This window comes from Stylophora pistillata, chromosome 8 (genome assembly GCF_964205215.1).
Source record: "Stylophora pistillata chromosome 8, jaStyPist1.2, whole genome shotgun sequence".
In the NCBI taxonomy this organism is placed as follows: Eukaryota; Metazoa; Cnidaria; class Anthozoa; order Scleractinia; family Pocilloporidae; genus Stylophora; species Stylophora pistillata.
In genome coordinates, this window is record NC_142526.1 from 31,469,362 (window position 1) to 31,490,282 (window position 20,921).

General features: G+C 38.2%; 2 protein-coding genes across 2 annotated transcripts in view; one reads left to right on the forward strand and one right to left on the reverse strand.

Annotated features, from left to right (window-relative positions):
* Positions 1-15,977, forward strand: part of LOC111341692 (DNA mismatch repair protein Msh2) — a 37,596-nt gene extending 21,619 nt beyond the window's left edge. Inside the window, exons 22-30 of the mRNA XM_088731353.1 lie at positions 369-464; positions 994-1,058; positions 2,001-2,168; positions 2,747-2,838; positions 3,392-3,546; positions 4,733-4,800; positions 13,033-13,105; positions 14,128-14,177; positions 15,432-15,977. Coding sequence (XP_088587479.1) covers positions 369-464; positions 994-1,058; positions 2,001-2,168; positions 2,747-2,838; positions 3,392-3,546; positions 4,733-4,800; positions 13,033-13,105; positions 14,128-14,177; positions 15,432-15,587 — 923 coding nt within the window. The 3' untranslated portion in view covers positions 15,588-15,977. The remainder of the gene's footprint in view (positions 1-368; positions 465-993; positions 1,059-2,000; positions 2,169-2,746; positions 2,839-3,391; positions 3,547-4,732; positions 4,801-13,032; positions 13,106-14,127; positions 14,178-15,431) is intronic.
* Positions 15,978-16,686: 709 nt separating this feature from the next.
* On the reverse strand, positions 16,687-20,509 carry LOC111341705 (uncharacterized). The gene is made up of 7 exons (XM_022948689.2): positions 20,357-20,509; positions 20,160-20,249; positions 19,794-19,857; positions 18,855-18,903; positions 18,327-18,393; positions 18,056-18,123; positions 16,687-16,941 (listed from the first exon to the last, which is right to left on the reverse strand). Exons 1-7 carry the CDS (start codon positions 20,436-20,438, stop codon positions 16,717-16,719), a joined length of 645 nt encoding a protein of 214 aa, XP_022804424.1. The 5' UTR covers positions 20,439-20,509; the 3' UTR covers positions 16,687-16,716.
* Between the last annotated feature and the right edge of the window lie 412 nt (positions 20,510-20,921).

Here is a 20,921-nt window from a genome sequence, read left to right on the forward strand (position 1 = left end):
AGACTGCAACGTTAGCTATTGCAGAAAAGAACCCTGAAAAAAGAAATTAGGCTTCAATGAAATTCAAGAACCCATTCTATCCAAATACTAGTTGGTTGTCATATATGGGAGGCACAGGTTTAAATCCCATCAAACCCTTAATTTTTTCAGCCTTCTTATCTGCAATTGCTAAATTTGCAATCCATCTGTAAGGATTATTTCTTTCCTTGTCATCTGCAGTTCAAATAAAATTTATTTAATTCTGAGTTTTTGCTAACATATTTATTAATTTGTTTTTTGTCGTGCATATAATTCTCAATGTTGATATTGTCCAGATACCATCCCAAGTTAATCTTGTGTGAGTCTTTTTATGTTATTTAACTTAACAGGAGAGGGTCACATCAAACTTGACATGGCAAGACATCCCTGTCTTGAAGTTCAAGACGATGTGGCTTTCATTTCCAATGATCTCAAGCTTGAAAGAGGTATAACGAATGGACTTATTGATTTGTGAGGGATAAAACTCTTGGGCTTTGACAACATGGAGATATAATATTGTTATTTAACTGCACGTGTTAAACACTGCCTAGAGAACTGAATCTGAGGCAAGTTTGATACAATTTTTTGTACTTACTGTGAACACAAAGTGGACAGAACAAGAGGGCAAGAGTTCACTTTTCAAGCAGGTTTTGCCTTTTGAAAAAAAAAAATGTGCATCAAATCTGGCACTTGGATAGAGCATTTGAACTCAATTTTGGTCCTGTGGGAGGCTGGAATTTGAGCAAACCAATCTTCAAAAGTTCATGTCTGGAGGCTTGCCAGGGGGGGAAGGGGGGAGGGAGGGGGATGTTGAAGCTTTAAATTAATCGATACGGGACTTTGTCCAAAAAGAAAAGAAAAAAAGGAGAAAATAGCCCTGTGGAAGTTGTAATTATCTATCAAACAAAAAATATATGACTAAGAATGTTACTTGTTCTCAAATATTGTTATTATTACAATTATGTTTATTGACAGGTGACAAAGAATTTTTGATAATAACTGGCCCTAATATGGGGGGTAAATCTACTTACATCAGACAGGTATTTTTTTTTTTTTTGATAATGATAATTTAAAGTTACAAAACACAATTACTGCATACACTTGTTACAATGCAAGTATCATTACAATGCTCAAATTACAGGTATGGTAATTTTTATTCTTGACTCAGGAGTCAATTTGTGTTTTCTGATCTGTTCTTTCATCAAAGTGAATGCATCAGTCTGTGGGGCTGGAGATTGCAGCTAATACAGGCGCGCACAAATACAACACAACATGACTTAAATTTCTCAAATGTATTAAAAATGAAAAAAATGACTCGCGTTTCTTGCAAATTGTTGTTAGGAGCATAGTTAGTAGTGTAGTCCCCTCTACTAACTATGTCAAGAGTGAATGATCTTTTTTTCCTAAGGTCAAATTACCATGCGCCATATTTCGCATTGTTGTTTAGTTCCTGCCATTGGCTTGCATGGTGTGACGCATTGTGCACACTGTCGTTTAGTCTGCTTCATTTTTCCGCTTCGTATGCACGCTGTTGTTTAGTTCACCTTGTTGTCACACGGTTGGCGCATAATTAGCGCGGCACCTTTGTCCCCCTTTTTTTGCCTGCTTGTTCTTTTTATGCAAGTCTCTTGTCTTCGGTCAATAAACATCTTCTCTTGCTCGGAGTTTCGGCTCAACTTATTGGCGATGTAAGTCCTAGTTTATAAATTGGTGAATGGAAATTTACTGCTGGCAACCATTATTTGCCACTTTGCCGGGCGCCTAGGGCGATCAAGGATTTTTTTTTTCTACCACTTTCATCTCAAGGGGTAACAAAGTAGTCATTTCTCGTTACAATTTCATTACTTGAAATATGTGACAGACAGTGAGAAGAGTTTACTTTTAGATCTTAGGAGTCAAATGGTTAATTTCGGGCCTTGATCTGTAGTATGGCTTGTTTTATGTCATAACTTGATGTTTATTTTGTTGTTTTTTGTTGTTAGACTGGAGTGATTGTATTAATGGCCCAGCTTGGCTGTTTTGTGCCATGTAGCTCAGCAGAAATTTCCATCACAGACTGTATTTTAGCCCGAGTGGGTTCTGGAGACAGTCAGCTGAAAGGAGTTTCTACATTTATGTCTGAAATGCTGGAAACTGCCTCCATATTGAGGGTAGGGAAAATTTTCTATTCAGGGACATCAGGGAGCAAAGAATTACCCTGAGTCAATCAGGAAGACTTTGTGAAGGACTTTCTTTTATGTATCTGTAGTGTCTCTGTTTTGAGAACATCAGCGCATGCGTGTAGGTGTTACAATTAAGGAGGGCGTGGCTAAGGGGGAATTCTAGGGCACACATGACCCCCTGGTGCTTGTATCAGCGAAGATCAAACAGAAAGAATACTGTAAGAACTTATATCTTTCGGTTCGTTCGAAGTTAGAAGATGATTGGGCGTTATCAACTGACTTGAGAATGTAAATTGGCCACCGTACAGAATTTATAAAGCTGATGTTTCGAGCGTTAGCCCCGCGCCATGATTCGTTCTGACGAAGGGCTAGCGCTCGAAACGCCAGCTATGGAAGCTCCCTGCAGTGGTCAATTATCAACTCAGTTGATAAGACAAAATTATCTTGTTAAACCCCCCAACCGACGAAGCAGCACAGTTTCTTTAGAAATACCCCCTTATTTGTTCGAATTAATTTTGGTTTGACAACTTTACTTCTGTTCTTTATTGGTATTCTTTCTTCTTTAGTCTGCTACTGAAAACTCTCTCATCATTATCGATGAACTAGGAAGGGGAACGTCAACATACGACGGCTTTGGACTGGCTTGGGCAATATCACAGTAAGGAGTTAGCAGTAAACCTGTTTCAGCCAGGATATAGCATATCCAAACGACGAGCATTCTCTCCTTTTCGGCGAGTTCAGTCGCGCGAATCACAAAAAACAAAAATAAAAACAAAAGAAAGGGATTAATGATACTGCGCCGCATGGAACACGGAAACGCGGGAATGAGATGTACGAAAAAGTTTACTTTTTTTTACTCGCGCGACGGATATCGCCGAAAATGAGGGTCTGTTTGTTGTCTATAGCTTATCGTAAAGCCGCATTTTCTGTAACGTGGTCGTTTCCAAGCGATCACTTGACTCGCATCGTTCGTTATTAACATAACTTGATTATTCTTTCTAAAGAAGCTTGTACGAGTTCGTTAATATTTCTATCCTGAGAATACAACACAGTTTCCAAATTACCGCGTTGACTGTGTACGAAACGATTTGAAAGTTTTAGACCCGTTTCGCTAGAAAGACACCATTTTCCGTAACACCTATCGTTACCTTTTATTTTAGTTGAGCTGTTGTCTAGCTAGCGCATATCTCATTTGCAACATTTCTTTTCAGCTACATTGCCACCAACATCAAGTGCTTCTGTCTTTTTGCCACTCATTTCCATGAGCTTACAGCTCTTGCAGATGAAGTTTCCACTGTAACCAACCTCCACGTCACTGCCATGACCTCCAGTGGGACTCTAACGCTTTTGTATAAAGTTAAACCCGGTGAGCAACGAAATTGGAGGAAAAGAAAATGTCTATTTCTTGTGGGAGAAACTTAACTCCAGTCCTAATTTGTTCGGCGGTGGAGAGAGAGGTCTAGGTTCGAACTCTTGCCGTTTGATTTAGTTGTGTTCTTTGGCAAGAAATTTTACTCCCAGACATAATTCCTCTCTCCACCGAGGAGTATTGACAGGTACTGGAAAACTTAGAGGGAAACTTGAAGAATTTCTGCAATGGACTAGGTTTCTATTGGAGAGGAGTAGCAGAACTTCTCTTTGTTTCATGCAACAGAAATCAATATAAGTTCTTACATGAACTAGGCGTCTTAGACGTCCTCGATATTATATTTTATGCGGTCAGCTGTTCTCTTTCTGTTCAGTCGCAGGCATTGCGCACAGTCGCATGTCACTGCTGGGGCCTGGGTTCAACTATCCGGACCTGAGGTCACATGTGGGTTCAGTTTGTAGTCGATCCTATTCCTCCGCGGAAGGGTTTTTCTCTTGGTTTTCCAGTTCTCCTTACTGAACATTAACTGTTCCAATTCGGTCAGGAAAAATGGGCGGAGAAACACTCTAAGAATATGTCCCCTGACAGAACTACTTCACTTATTTAGGATTAGAGACGTAACGAACTCGCTAGCAATGTACTAGTTCTAATAATAATTTTACAGTGGAATGGAAAGTTTAAACCGTCAAATTTATTGAGGTTTTTTTTTTATATTTTTAAATAGATAAAATATTTATTTGCTAAAAGTAATAAAAAAGTTATTACATCAGGAAAATCAACTTCTTAAGGGTAGATCTTAGATATTGAATATGAACACTAGAAAACTGTCTTGTCGATAACTAATAATAACAATTTTCATTTCTAAAATTCTATAAAACAATTGGTCATTTTTTATAGTAATAATAATAGTAGTAATATAATATTAGTAAATATGATAATAGTAAATAAAATAATATTTTATTTAAAATCCCTAAGAATATTCACAAAATTATGATAAAAAACCTTTAATGGTCTAAGAAAAAAAAAGCAAACAAAAAAACAAAAAAAAACAAAAAAAAAAAAAAGAAAGAAAAAACACGCTTTGTTGAAATTCTAAAATCTCGTTAGTCCCTCATCAATTTCACTTTTAAAATCGCCCTCTTCCCGTCAAATTTATTGATAATTTGTTGTGTTTTTTTTTTAGGTGTGTGTGATCAAAGCTTCGGTATTCATGTCGCAGAGCTTGCCCACTTTCCAACAAGCGTCATAGAGGTAAGCATACGTTAACTAATTTAACAACGTTTTGTTTTCTTTTATTTCCGCACATTTACGTACCTTTTTAGAGGTGGTCAATGTTGTGTTATTTTTCTAGGATGTAAATTTTAGCCAGGCTAAATTTTCAAAGCCGATTCACATCCGGTCGTGAAGTCTGATTTGTTGGTCATACCGTGATGTTATTGGCTGCAGTTAAGACGTGACACCATTGGTTGTCTTGCAACCAGTAACATCACTACAGAACTGACCAGTAAAAGTTCACGCAACAGATTTGTAACATTCGACTTAGACACAAACCCAAGGTAATCAACAAGAGGTTTAATTCTGACTTAGACAATATTTAATTTGCTTTAATCAATAATAATAATACAGGGCGTAAAATTGCGCCTAATACAGGCGCCAATGCGACTAAATTTTTCACTTTGGCGACCAAATTAGTCGCCAAATTGGCGACTAGAATTTCTAATCACACCTTAACTAGAGATCTAGTGATTATTGAAGATTTGTAAAGATAAATCTGCAGCAAAGTTCCTCGTTAGGCTCGTTTCCAAAACGCAGCACATGCACGATGTCGAACGTAAATCTATCGTCACTAGACGCCATCTTGGATTTAGGTAACCTATAATGTTGTATATGATCCATTCTAGTGTTCTCTTTGTAGCTCGTGCGAATTTGGCGGGCTCATTTTTGATGTTTTTATGACTGTATCACTGATATGATAATCTATCTAGTACAGTGACAGGGTAAAAATGTTTTTTTTGTGTGTGTGTGTCATAATGGCCACCAACTTTTTGGAATTGGCTACCACTTTAAAATATTTAGGAGCCAAGTGGCTACCGGAAAAAAAAGTTAATTTTACGCCCTGTAATAATAATTTATTTCTTATAGAGCGCTATTTACAATGACAGATCAACAGCGGTCTACAATTAATGTACTAACCCACCCATCCCACCCCAGGGGAGGACATCCATCGCACAGTAATCTTGTGCGTGGGAAATTAACGTGTCCTACCCCTAACCCTGCAGGAGACGGGGCCTCCATTTATTCGTCCCTATCCGAGAAGACTAGAATATCTAACCATTTTTTGATGTTATAGAAAGGTAGCATATTCTTCTCAATTATTTAAAGACCTTGAGTGTTGGTCCGGCCGGGGCTCGAACCCTCTACCTCCCGCACAACAGTCCAGCGCTCTATCCATTGAGCTAACCGGGAGCCATAGATTCACGTGTCATTGTTAAAAAAAGACAAAACAAAACATGTATAACAACAATTCTGGCTATTGAAATAAGATCAATGTGGTTCCAAATTGTTATAGCACCGTTACATGATATCGCAATGCTTAGTTATAGCATCTCGGTAGAGCAAAACCCAACCGGAAAAAGTATAGGAAAAAATCTGACAAAAGATGACTTTCCATCAGACCCTCCAGAGTAATTTGTATAACCTCGTTTTCAGAAATTGTTGAAACAAATGAAACGCACAGAACATCATGACGTCAATTAGTTATTTTTTATCCGATCTGCTTTTCGCTTATTTTCCGATTTTTTTCGATGATTTGTTTTCCGATTCTTTTGCGTTTTTTTAAGCGTGCACCGGCTTACTTGAGAACACTCATTTCACGAAATGAAAGAACAAAATTCACGGTTCACGTATATTTCGTGAGGCAAATCACGCCTCACGCTGGTTCTGTAACATTCACGCGTCAACCTCGTTCCCAGGGCCTTTTCCCCAACTAAGGGAAGTTGATTCACGCGTCACATTTTTAATTTTGCCTTCAGGCACGCGTCACACTTTTAATTTTGCCTTTAGACACGCGTCACGTTTAAACCTTTGCCACCGTCTTAAAAGATCAGAAAATAAACAGTCGAACCTGTCTAAAGCGACACCGTATTACTCGGTTCTCAATTATTAAACGTGTGTTTAGTGCACACTTCGTTTTCAAGAAACGCCCATTACAACGTTGAGAAAACAGAGTAAGCCTCAACATCTGTACGCTCTCAGTCGAGATCGCTAGTGAATACGTTAGGCATGGAGGAAAAAAAAACCGCGGATCAGAAACGCAAGAGTGAAGAAACACCTATTAACCGAAGGGGTGGAGAGCCTTATTTAAGTGGAGACACCACTACTAAGTCACAACCAGGAGAAACACAAGCTCGAAACGCAGCCACCCTATGTAGCGGATTCTTCATGAGCCAGCGAGTATTGGCCGAAGGAGCAAACAAACTGAGCCAACAAGAGATCGCCTTGCTGGAGTTCGACATTTTCAAACCCCTGGATTTCAACGAGATTCTATTCAACAGAATGAAGAGCGACGATTATCAAAGAAAAATCATCACTAGTCTCAACGAACTGTGAATCCTTCTGTTTAACCTTGTCAACAAAAATAGGTGCTGTTCACTTATTTACACAGAGTCAATATTTGCCACATTTTTGTATCATTTTCTTGGTTATATGATTTTTCAGCATTATCCTATAATTGCAAAATAGTCATGACTTTCCCTCGGTTTTTACCTCTGTGGACAACAGTGTATATATTTCGGCTACCCATTAATCCTATCGCTTTTCTCGATTATAGCGATAGTTTTAAACTAAGTAAAAAAGGCGAAGTTCTCTTTTAACATTATGAAGAGCGGTGACTATCAAGTAAGGGTCGTCGCTAATCTCAACGAACTTTGAATACTTTTATTCAACCCAGATGAAAGAAATAGGTGCTGCACACTCATTTTTAGCCGAGTCAATATTTGCTGAATTTTTATATAATTTTGTGGTTGTATTCAATGAGCCGTATTTTAAAGCAATGCCTTTAATATTTTTGTTAACATGTAACGGTTCTTCATTAATAAAGCTGTTGTCGACTCTGATACGAGTTTATAGCGTAACTACTCAGTTTAAAACTATCGCTTAAATCTAACTGGGTCATAAAGAATAAGCAAAGAAATGCGAAAGGGTTAGTGGGTGGTCTACACCGTTATTTAGAGAAGCAAAAGTCGAAGAAAGGGCGTTACTTTTTTTTTTTTTTTTTTTTTTTTTTTTTCAATTGAACAATCAAAACTTAGCTTGTTTGGTTTATTGGGTCCATTGATCTAACGGAGTATGATGCATGCCTAACGCTACAAAAAATCACTCTGGTTTCTTCTCCATTCGTGACGTATAGTTTTAGCATTTATTGCGATATTGTAAGACATTGCTCGCTTCAAAAACTAACCGAAGAAAAAAAACATCGACAAAATCATTGATGACGTCAAGATGTTCATCCATTTCCTTGACTTACTGAACACGAGGGTAGTGCATATTACACGTGTTTTTAACCTTAAAACGTGCGCGCTAAGGACGCAAGGCCCACAATAACGATGAGAAAACAGAGAAATTCTCAACAGCAACTGTGCGCTGCATAGCTCCCCAATAAATAAATGAACCACAGAAACGCAAGAACCAAAAAATGCTGATTAAATTAAAGGGTGAAGAACTACATGTCTGGAGTTACCCACAGTAATATCTCGGACGCGGACATTATCAGCCGACATACCAGCCGCCTGAAGGGGTATATTAACCCTTTGATTCCTTTGACTTATATTTGATTTCTCCTTACCATATCACCCCTGAATCACCCATTAAGGTTTCAAGAATTAAGGAAATGATCGCCAACCGAAGGAGGTCTTGATTGTTAAACAAATTCTCCTTTTCAGCAGCTTAGGAAACTTATAGAGAAGACTTAGGAAACTTACAGAGAATCGTATGGAGATTATGCATTCTGATGGTAGGGTGTAAAGCGTTAACTAAATGATAATTTAAAGCGGACTCGACTCGTACAAATTCAATACTTGGAGTGAAATATAGTGTTCCATGTCAGACTTACGACTCCTTGTGAGTCACTTGAGATAGCGTTTAAGGGGTTTGAACGGTCTGGAGAACGGCGAAAAAAGTTTCTAAAATCTACTGTTGTCGTTCCTGATATTAGTTTTTATCTTTTATCTTTAGAAATAGAAAAATCAACAACGAAACAAAGTTTCCGTGACTCGTAGTTTCAAGCTTTCGCAATCATCAGACGGTCATGATGTTTGCGAAAGCATGAAACTACGAGTCACGGAAACTTTGTTTCGTTGTTGATTTTTCTATTTCTATTTACGCTCTACTTTACGTATTGAGCACTATACAGCCAGCTAAAGCATCTCCTCCAGATATCTTTTATCTTTATTTATTTATTTATTTATTTTTATTTATTTTTCTTTTAGTGAGACTATTCAGTTTTAAGAACTATCGCTTTAATCTCGCAGTACCAAAATAAATAATATAAGAAAAGCAATAGGATTACAGTGTAGCCGAAACGTATACACTGTTGTTTCGAAAGGCAAAACTCGAGGCTAGGTCGTGACTATTTGTCAATTATGAGATGTTGCTGAAAAATCATATTTATCGATGGCATGTCGACACGTAAAATAAACTAAGAAAATGATACAAAAATGTGGAAAATATTAACTCTGCAATTAATTGTCCAGCACTTATTTTTGTCGACTAGTTGAAACAGAAGTATTCACAGTTCGTTGAGAATAGTGATGATTTTTCCTTGATAATCGTCGCTCTTCATTCTGTTAAATAGAATCTCGTTGAAATCCAGGAGTTTGAAAATGTCTAATTGCAGCCGGGCGATCTCTTGTTGGCTCAGTTTGTTTACTCCCTAGGCCAACACTCGCTTGCTCATGAAGAATCCGCTACATAGGGTGGCTGTGTTTTCATTTTGCGTTTCTTGTGCTTGTGGTGCATTGCTGGTGTCTCCACATAAATGCATTTCTTCACCCTTTGGGTTACACAGCATTTTTCTGATCTTGCATCTCTCTTCTGCGTTGGTTTGTTTTACTTTCATGGTTAACTTACTTACTGGGCAGCTGGAAAGCGTAACAATGAAGAGTGTTTCTCTGTTTTCTTAACGTTGTTGTGGCCTTTGCGTCCTTGCGAAGCGTGCACGTTTTAAAGTCAAATACACGTGTAATCTGTACGAACCACATGTTTAGTAAATCGCTGAAATAGGTGAAATCTACAAAAACATGACGTCAATGAATTATTTTGCCGATTTGACTTGTTATGTTTTGTTTTCAAGTGTACAATTTTTTTTCCAGAACAATGTTGCAGTAAATTTTTTAAGTATGCGACCAATATCAGACGTGCTCTGGCGTTTCTGACAATCAACTTCGTTTCAGTTACCATGAATAAAACCCCATCACTTGTCAATTCCTTGAAATCGACCTGCAGTTTATCACTTGTTCACTTTCAGGTTCAGTTAATCAGCGTTTTTTTGTTGTTGTTCTTGCGCTTCTCCGCGTAACAGTAATTGTCCCACTTCAACCTACTCATCCGAAAAAGTAACTCTTTCATACGTAGCATGCCTTTGTTTGAGGCTTGAACTTAATTCCTTTCAATATTTTCTCGTTAAAAACGCATATTTAGCGATTTCCTACTTTGATTATTCGTCTACGAAACTCAGTCGAAGAGCGCGACATTTTGCTCAAGGGTTGTATAATCCTTGAAATGGACTGTTTACCATCTTCCTTTGTTTTCCATTCTGTTCTTTTTTTTTTTTTCTTTTCTTTTCTTTGCCTTAAAGACCCTTAAAGCTGTTATTTCATCGTAAATTACATTCATTGCAATCTACTTAATATTTGTTTTTGAAGATTTTGTTTATTCCATAACACGACTAACTTACAATGCGACCTATTGTTTCTTTCTGTGGCTCTCCCACATACCAACTATCCAAGTACCTGACGACAATACTACAACCGCTAACCGACAAATCCAGACATAAACTACAATCCACTGAAGACTTCATTAACGCTACCAAGACTGTTCAGATACCTGATGACTACAAACTAGTGTCATTTGATGTGAAATCACTGTTCACAAGTATTGCACTTCAATTAGCATTACAATGCATTGAGACTGCAATCCGACAATCTACCGACCCACTACCGCTACCGACCGACGGCATCATGGACTTGCTAAACATTTGCCTAGCGTCTACTTACTGTCAGTACAACGGTAAACACTACAAACAGTTACACGGCACTGCCATGGGGTCTCCAGTTTCTGTTGTTATAGCAGAAATTGTGATGCAGAACATCGAGGAACGCGCCCTTTCCACTTGCCGACAAACGATACCGCTTTGGTTACGTTACGTTGACGACACATTCACCGCCGTTCGACACGACGAAATTGACGCATTCCACCATCACCTTAATGAACAAAACACTGACATACAGTTTACCAGAGAAGTCGAAGAAAATGGCAAACTTCCTTTTCTAGACTGACTGTAAGGGGGTTCAATGCTACCCCCTCCGAGTTTTGTAAATGAGGTGAGAAAAGGTTGGGTGACACCCCCCCCCCCCCCCCTCTAATTTGGAAATTTTGGAAAGGGGATTTACTCTGTTGCTGAAGCTTTAAGCAGCTGTTGGTTTATAGCTTGCAGAATTTTTTAATGTGTCAACTGTCCTCAAAATTCGACATTTTTAACATATTTCTTCTAGTTTCTCAAGACGAAATTACAAAATCGTTTCCTTTGGTACATGTACATGGTTACATTTAAGCTTTCTGGCTTGATTTTGCACTGGTTTTTTGCCATTTCTCATAACCAGCTATGGTGAAATAGTGAATAGGCCATTTTACAGTTGTGTACTTAGTTGCCAAGCCTTTGATTTGGAGTGAGGCTGGAGGTGACCTTGTCATGATAGAGACCTGTATCTAGTTAGTATGATAACAAAGTGATTTACATTTGAAAAGCAGCAAGGTTTGTATCATAACAAGGTCACCCCTAGCCTCACTCCCGTTCAAAGGCTTGGCAACCAAGCACACAACTGTAAAATGGACTATTCAAGATGACGGATCCGATGAGGTCATGGACGTCTGCCCCACCCAAAATATATTGTCATCTTGTAGCGCAAGCTAAAGGTTTTGCACTCCATGTTAATTTAATTTCATTTACTGACTAAATTTAACGGAAGCCTTAGGGGTCGATCGACATCCCCCCTCAAACTGAACCGGGTACGTGTTTGCTGACCTGAAAAATGCTTGCAAGGCTTATAATTAGAGCTTCATTATAAGAAAAACATTCGTATTACTCGTATGTATTCGTATGTATCCGTATGTTACTCGTATGTACTCGTATGTATCTGTATGTTACTCGTATGTACTCGTGTGATGTTTTAGTCATGAACCCTTTATGACGCCTACAGCTAACTAAGCTTGCTTCCATCGCAGTGATTGCTAATTGGATTAAATCATCACTAGTTGGCGCCATGTCATTGATTGTGAGGAACGTGGCCTTTTTTTTATTCATGTTTTTTAGAAGATACGGGCCGACGTATTTTGTCGATACATCTCACCTTGACTATGGAGGAAATCGGCGTTGTTTTGAAGTTGATGACACACATAAACCTAATCAGGCTTAATTACTAATTACTTTCGCTGACGTTAATTAGTTTTAATACCGGTACAATTACACTCAGTTTGATTACGGAGAAAATCGGGCGTTGTTTTTTATTCCGTGAGGCTTTTTTGAAGTTGATGACACACATAACTAAGCTTAATCACGTTTAATTATTACTAATTACCGTTCCTTTCGCCGACGCTAATTGAGTTTTATTACCGGTACATGTACATTTACATTTTTGATGCGTGCCTCACTTCGCAGAATTCACGCGGCGCTGCAATATTTTCCCACTGATTTCTTGCTACTCAAGCGACGAATGACAGGGAAAAAAAACTCTTCGTTCTTAGTTTCTGACCTTACTTATGAATACTTTTTACACTACACTGGAGAAAGGTCGAGGGCAATCCCAAAGTGCATTTATTTTCTTCGCTACCACTCTTTTTCGTCAAGAAAATTTGCACCATCTACCGAACCAGTCGAATGCTACAAAAAAACCAATAACCCGCGTATTTTCCTTTGAGATTTTTGTTCCTGGTCACTTTGGGGGTTAAAAGGTTAATGCTGGTAAGATTTGATCGCTGCAGATTTGATTTCTTCGGGATTGAATTATTAAGCTTTATTTTTCTTTATTACCGTAAGTGTGACGCGCACCACTAATAAGATCTCATTACTGCCGATTGCTGTTACCTAATTAACCTTGCAAGGTTTTACGTTTCGGAAATTACCAACCACGTTTAACTGTTTTTCGGTTTAATTGTATTTGATTATGAAAATATTTGATTTAATTACGTTACTGTTGTCATCTTTTGCAGTTTGCCAGAAAAAAAGCAGCGGAACTAGAAGATTTTCAAGGCAGTGCAGCGTCGTTAGGTGATGGAGTTTTAGGTAAGAGGACAAGATTCGACTTCGTGGCTTTTCTTAGAATAAATTTCAGTATAATTATATGAATTAAAAAATATCATACCTTGGAAAGTGTTTGAACAATTTTTTATTCACTCGTTGCGATGCATCAAAAATCTCACACGCCAGTCAGTGCCAAGCAGGAAGAACTCAGAGGGTAAGGTCTCAGCGTGACCTAGCTCCTTAAAGGATCCCTTCCAACCACAATACCCTGCGCGCCCAAACAGAAAAAATAATTAAGAAATAACTAGTCAAATAGAAAGAACAATAAATTTGGACCGCGATTGAGGAAATTCAAGACCTCAGCGAGGCAAATGTACTCGGATGAACGAGGATTTCTTTCCACTTCACGACTTGTCCAATACCGAATGGCAGAGAAAATGGCGGATTTCACATATCGCGCGCGCAATGTATTGTGGTTGGAAGGGATCCTTTAATGGGAGGGTTGTAATCTAACGCAATCCATTCCGTACCCAAACGAATGATGTTTAACAACCATGGTTAGATTCCGAACTCGATTAAACTGAACTTTAGATGAAAAATGGGAATTTTATTTTCCGTATGTTTCAATTTTAAGCGTTTTGCATACTGAAATCCTGAGGATTTCAGATATGTTTTGGGAAAGAAAATCCATATTACCGGTATTGACAAAGAGAGTGCCGATCCACGTAATTTGCAGAACCCTTGTTACATACGAACTAAGCTCTAAGTTACATGCGACTAAGCTCGTCAAGAAGTTCTCAGCAGCTCAGTTGCTGGAATATTTAAACACGAAGTCACTTGGTCGATGGTTTAGATTTTCGCGAGGCTTTTCTACTTTTTTTCCCACGCTTGTGTCGATTGTTGTAAGCGTCTTCCATTAATTTTTTCAACTGTTTTCGGAGTTTTGCCTCTTTCAATCAATACACCCTATTATGGCGGAAATGAATTCATGTAAACTACTGCTGACTTTTGCCTCAGTCCTCACCGCTAATTTATACCCGTGTTTTATGGTTGATTTATTTTAGACTCTGACACGGGTGCATCGCCAGCCAAAAGACGGCGCATGGTGAAGCAGGTGGGTACAAGAAAAACGGTTATCATGTCCCTCTTGTCCCTTCCCCGTTCCAGGCTTTTAGTTGCTAAAACAGAGTGAAAAAGGGAGAGAGGTCTGGGTCGGGTCGGGTAAAAAACGCCTGTAAAACTTTTTAACAAAGGGTCGATCCGGTACGACAAAATCTGTCATTTTGACGGTTGCTGTAAAAAAAACGCGATCGGAGGAAATACTGCGGATCAATTATCAGGTAGCCCGTGTCATGCAGAGTTCCATATAGATGTAAAGAGCTTACTGAGAGCGAGAGCCTACTTTTCTTCATCTTTCCAGTAAAGCAATTTTCAACTAAGTTTTGAAATTTATGCTGAATGGTGTTGGTCTTACTTTACTTCACTCTACGATTCTTCGACCAATCAGATGTAGTATTAAAAGAAATCGAAACATGGACGCTCGCACTGACTTAAGATTCAAGCAGTTTGCCAGTTTATCCCTGGAATTCTCTTCAAATTCTTGGTTTATTTTTAATTTATTAATTTTATTCTAAAGTCAGCCGTCAGCGTACCATGGCTTTGGTTTTATTACACTCAGACACTGACTCAAAATGTGCCCATAGCAGAATCGCCTTTTGAACGTTACATGTTAAAGCGAATTTTGTTTTTCGCTTATTTAATGTGTTCCTCCGTTTCGGGGGCCAAAGCGCTAAAAAAAGCGTGTCTGCGATTTGCCATATTCAATTTCAGTGAAAAGTTACAGAACATTGTTGAAATAGGATTAAAAAAATGGGGAGTGATCGTACAAAAATCGCTCTTGAAAAAAATTATTTAGAAATAAAAAATTCGGAGACAAGTTTTTGTTGTTTATATGTAAAACTAGCTACTGTCAAAATTTGAGAGCATTTTTTTTCAAAAGTTTTGGTATAGTCTGATAGCCAATCCTATAAGCTTTAATTTGATATAGGGGTTTAGATATCTACAGTTTAAACCGGACGCGCTACATCGCTTGCACGCGAGACACCCCTGAAGGTGCACGTAACATTAACTTCTTGACGCATCTGAGTACTTTGAAGGTACTGCAGCCTGTGGGTAGGAAAAGTTATTACGCGGCAGTCTCGAATAAACGCCCAATTTCAAGGTCCAAAAATGTGATAAGAGCCAAGGGCGCTCAATCCAATAAAAACGTAGTTTTCGAATTCTCATATACTATCTCGTCTGACAAATCAAGAATGTAATGAACGTGGTCCCGATGAGCCATCTTGCTTTGGTTTTGTCTGCTTCTTAGGACGGCGAAGAAATTATCAAAGATTTCCTTAGTCGAGTTGCCAAGTTGCCAGTTGAGTCAATGACAGAAGAGCAAACAACAAAGGAGGTGGCAAGATTAAAGGAGCAAGTACTGGCCAGAAATAATCCTTACATTCAAGAACTCTTGGCCAAATGAAGACTGTTGAAGAAGGTTAAGAGGGAATATTAAGACCCTTAAACGACGATTTCATGTAAAAATGAATAAATTGAAACTGTTGATTACTCTGATAGAATGGTCAGAAATGTTGGAAAGTTTCAGTACGTGCTGTAGGGATGCAAAAGTATATCATACTTGTAACTAATCAGCCTTCGTCGAAAAACCGCTGGCTCTGAAGATGGTTCTCTCGAACACTGATGGAATATCTCAATGGTACAAAGTATTACTAATAGGTTAGAATATCACGAATGTTTTTCTGGCATGCTGGGTGTTCGTTACTGTTTTATCGTTCTAATAAATTCAGTAGTAACAAAAACGTTCATTTCAGGTTATGAACTAAAAGAGAATTAAATGAAGACATTGATGATTTCCTTGTGTTGCATTCTGTATTACTGCTGCGTATAATTTTCAAGTGTGGGAAAGAAAAAGAAATCTCAGACAATCTGAGGGGTCAAAGACTCAAACCAGATAATATTAAAAAAGCGAAACAAGATACCTACGGTACCTGTAGCCGAACTCCCCCTCCTCTTTAGGGAGGTACGTAAGGGAGGGAACTTCTATGAAAACTTGACTTGAACCGAGTTAAATAAAGTCACTCTTGCATGAAAGTTACAATGATTTTTTCAACCGTTTTGTTGATTCTTTCGCAAATTCTGATTGGTTAGAGTTAGTAGTTTTCTTTCATACTAACGAACAAGATGGTTAACACTGTCTTCGAGGTCAATTTCACAGACCACAGCGATCTAGGGCGAGTTGTTGAGGCAAGTTTGCGCGACTTTCGGGTATCAGTAGAGAAATTTCAAGATGAACGCCGGTAGAAAGCCAGATATATGTTTTTGGAAGGTTACGAAAGTTAGAAACAAGAACGAGGCTTGCTTAAGTGCATTTTCAGACGCAGAAGTTTTTATTCGCTTCGTGATAACAACCTTTGCTCTGATTTACCGACGTAATTACTTTGGTTTTTATTTATCGAACATCGAAAACGCGATCTTTATCATTTCCCCCCCCCCCCCCTACTCTCAATTGCAAAAGGTTTAATTTTTAGATGCCCCCGCCTCGTTTACAAAAGGAACACGTCCTAAGTAAAATTTCTAGTTTATTTCAATCGTTATACACGCCGTAGATATGGCTGCTTCTTCTCCTTGATCTCCACTCCCATCTTGAACTGCCTAAACTTGTACTTGTTCCACTTTGTGTGCGGGCTTTCCAGTGGAGCTATCTCCAGTTCTTTAATAAGTTCCAGGTAGCGCTCAAAGCGAAGGTTTTTCAGGTTCAGTAGTTTTTTTCTTCGTTGTGCAATCAGCCAGGAAAGAAATACTTTATTTTTTATGTCCTGAAAAACAAGCAAATCAAAAACAAAAAAAAAAGGTAGTAGCTTATCGAATCCAAAGGCAAAAACTTTCATTAGACTCCTAGCTCCCTACGAGCTCGTGAGGTGACTCAAATCCACTGTTCTAATTGGCTAACCTTACCCGTTCGGAATTGCAGGCATTGTCCCGCTTTGAACTTTCGAGCCAGAATGTAATAAATCCGAAGTAAAACTTGTTTGCTCAAGATGGATAGAGATTGTCCTTGCTTGAATCCGTCACGGTCCACAAAAACGAAGAAATTATCGCAAAATACATCTCGATTTGGGTTAAGGTAAAACGTGGTAAAAAGGCACGGCGTTTTCTCCTTATTTTCGGCAAAGAACTGACTTGCAACAAACAGAAGCACCATGCACAGGCAACAACACTCGTGCCACAAAGTCTAGTGGACCTTGCACGGCTTAACTAGTGCTAAGCATGCGAGGAAAAAATGAGGGAATTTTGTTCCACAATGGAAACCCTATCATTCCTAGTATCTAAACATAACCCCCCCCCCTGCAGTTTGTCAAACATTTTGTAGAATTTTGACTCTGAGAATTTAGTGTTTAATCAAATAATGTTCCCTTTTTGACACATTTTTCTTTTGAATACCTTTCTACTTTCAAATGTATTTATAAAAAAAAAAAAAAAAAAAAAGGAAAAATGCCTTTTTGGTCACTCCTGAGAGTGAAGAATTAAATTTACGGCCTTCCAGAAGTCTTTTGGTTGGAAACCAGCACCATCCACTGCCCAAGAAAATTCATTGATGTTGTCTTCCTTAAACGGTACGAGTGTCTTCTACCCCTTCACTCCCAAGAGACAACGTTTGCAAGTTAAGTTCTGGTAATTTGCTGTTTAATCAACTAATTATCCCCTAATTGTTATTTTTCTGTATTCTCATTGATTTTCTTCTCAATATTGAATTTATATTGTTATGAGAAATTCTCTCTTGGCCACTCATGCAAGAAAAAAGGCTCATAAGTGAGATGTATCATCTGCCTAATTCAAGTTTCTACCTAACACTGATGTTCAGTTCAAGAGAATGGACTGTACGCAAAAATAAATGCTATCCACTGGTTTTGAAAGAGATGCTAGCTTTACCTTTTTTCCTCTCCTTCCATCACTATTATTTGCATTCACTGCCTCAATTTGAATGGTCAACTTTGCAACTGAAAGAAATGTAAGCACAGGAGGCTTCTGAGAGGCCAGTGCATCTGCTTGGTAAAATATAACTGATGACATTACTACAATTTTGTTTGTGGGAAAGATTAAAAGTGTTACCTAAGGGGCTTCCAGCCAAATATTTTCCTGTCCGGCCCTCCCACTCAGTCAATAAGTACTTAGTATTTATCATTCTAGAAGACTTACTTACTTTTTTGTTCATATTTATCCGCATATTTTTGTTCCATCTTTCCCAGGCCAATTTTACGGTGCTCCCACTGCATAAAAGAAAAACAGCACTAAGGCAGTTTCTTTAGATCGTTAAAACTGACTTTGATCAACAACAGATCAAACTAACCAAAGCTTAATAAAAGCTTAATTTAGCCTTATTTAAGAATTTACTTTGGAGATGCTTTCACTGATTCATTAGACTAACACAACACTAACTCTATGTTGCTCTTAATTATTAATTATTGATGTGATCGTTTTACCATTTTAATACTTTTGGGACCACAGTAATTGGCTATCGCTGTTGTGGTTGCCTGCCCATTATTGTTATTGCTATTTTATTTTATCCGGCTGTGTTATGGGTTATATATATTGTTGGCAAAGCTAATAAAATGAAAAGCACTAGAGATTCTTGAATGAAAAAAAGAAGATGCAAAACCTCTTATTGATCAAGACAAAGGAACTTCAATGACAGAATTATATGTAAAACAAGGCTATTTTGAAACATTACCTGACTTGCATTTTGGAGACTAAACACTCTCTTGACCTCTTCAGGGGCACTTTTCAAGAAAAACACAATAGTAAAAAGTAATTTTCACAAATCACTTTAACCATAATTTGTTTAATAGACATGAAGTAATTACAGTCACGCTCCTTGATAAACCGTTGTATAATGAAGAACAAAAAAAAGTTTGCAAGAGAGCAGAACTTTGACACTACTCTCATGCAATGTTAAGTTTTACATCTCCTGGCCAATGCACCTTTTTGGAAAAGTGAAAATAAAGAGTTTCAGGTCCACAATCTTGAAACAAAAGTACACAGTCAAGACTAAATTTTGAAAAGAAGTCATGTATACAGCTATGCCTAATTTGCTACCCTGTACAACTCTGCCGAATTTACTAGCCTGTATATCCTATTGCAAACATCCCTGTCAGTTAGACGACAATGAGAAAGCGAGTTTGAAAGTGAAACTTCAACCTTAGCTTTCCTGCTCTCAGTATCCAGCCTGATCACCCATCACTAAATCATTATTATTTACTTTTCCTTGTACTTATTTATATTTGTGTTATTTTTTTGTCCAACTGAATGACCTTCTCTCACAGGAGATCACCCAATAGAAATAAAAAAGCATTTTTTCTCCAATTTCCTTTTCAACCTAATGGTAAAAGGTAAAAGTTTACGAAAGATAAGTTGGCTTACACAACAAGTGAACAAGCTGGTTACTGGTGGTCTAAAACCTTTTTCATAACCTTTCATGGCATCTTACCTCCAACTCTTCAGAATTTGTACAAGATTTACATGACCCTTTCCATGTTCACAACCATCTATTCCGCTATATTAATCCACTTGTGAGGAAACTTATTTAAAGCCCAGCATCTTGTCAGGGCATATCTTTGTTTCAAATGCCATTGACATGTTATGGTATTACATATGATGTAGCAACACTTACTTATGAAGTTCTTCAATATCTTCAAAACCACTTACATACTTTCTTCCACTCGACCAGGAGTCAGCTTTTAAAGAAAAAAAAATAGACAGAGATAACAAATACGTTGTAGTCTAACAACAGAAGACAAAATTTAAGGTGAGAAAATTGAAATAACTGGACATACGAAGTGGTTTCAGAGTAAAGGTCTTTGCGTGATTTTAAGTATTACATGGAGGCCAGAAAAAGAAAAGGAGCTGAAAAATGCTATACCGTGAAAGTCCATCTTTATGGTTTGGCCATGGAAGCACAGAAAAGTATGCTTAGCCTAGCGAATATTTTGCTGAGGCATGACTTCTAAATATTTAAAGCACAAATAAATGCACTTACCAGAAATATCTACTTCTGCGCTAAAATTTGGACAGCATAGTCGTAAACATCTCGTCGAGAGCTTTACTAGAGGCCGGGCTGTAGAAATTCCTTTGCGGATATCATAGAAGAATCATATTACAAGGTGAAACGTATGCCAGAAGTGTCTGCTAGCTTTACTTTGCACCATGAGTAAGCAACAGTTCTAGAAATCATACCTCCATAGGGGGAAGAAATCCTCTGAAAAGCTAAATAATTGAATGATGCCGATATAAATCTCAAGCGTTGAAGAAAACTCATTTTGCATGGGTGCACGCCGCCATTTTAGATTTGCTCAGCGGTATGTTTTGCGGGCTCATTAAGAGCTCGTTCCAGTCTCTGGTCTGGGCTGGTCTCTCATATACCGGGTTCTGAAGTAACTAATAATTAACAGGTACAATGAATATATGAAGTTCTGCGAGGATCGTGCATCATACGTAATAATTAACAGATGGAGTACCAGAAGGATAAATTGAATGGGTAAAGAGGCTCAGTGAACAGTGAGCTCAGAGGACCAGAGGAACGATGGGCACAGCGGACCAGTGAGTACAAAGGACCAGAGGAACAGCGGGTACAGAGGACCAGAGGAACACTGGGCACAGTGGGCACAGTGGGCACAGTGGGCACAACCTCTGTACCCATTCACTTTACCCTTCTGGTAAATCCATCTGTTAATTATTAGTTATTTCAGAACCCGGTATTGTGAGAGACCAGCCCAGATCTGTGTTCCTGTCAGAACTGGTT

Excerpts from the sequence above, each read along its gene's own strand:
- LOC111341705 (XM_022948689.2), bottom strand. The coding sequence starts at position 20,438 with ATGAGTTTTCTTCAACGCTTGAGATTTATATCGGCATCATTCAATTAT. Across the intron at positions 20,250-20,356 it reads GATTTCTTCCCCCTATGGAG|GAATTTCTACAGCCCGGCCT; the intron begins GTATGATTTCTA and ends ATATCCGCAAAG. Across the intron at positions 16,942-18,055 it reads ATGGAAGGAGAGGAAAAAAG|GACATAAAAAATAAAGTATT; the intron begins GTAAAGCTAGCA and ends CTTGTTTTTCAG.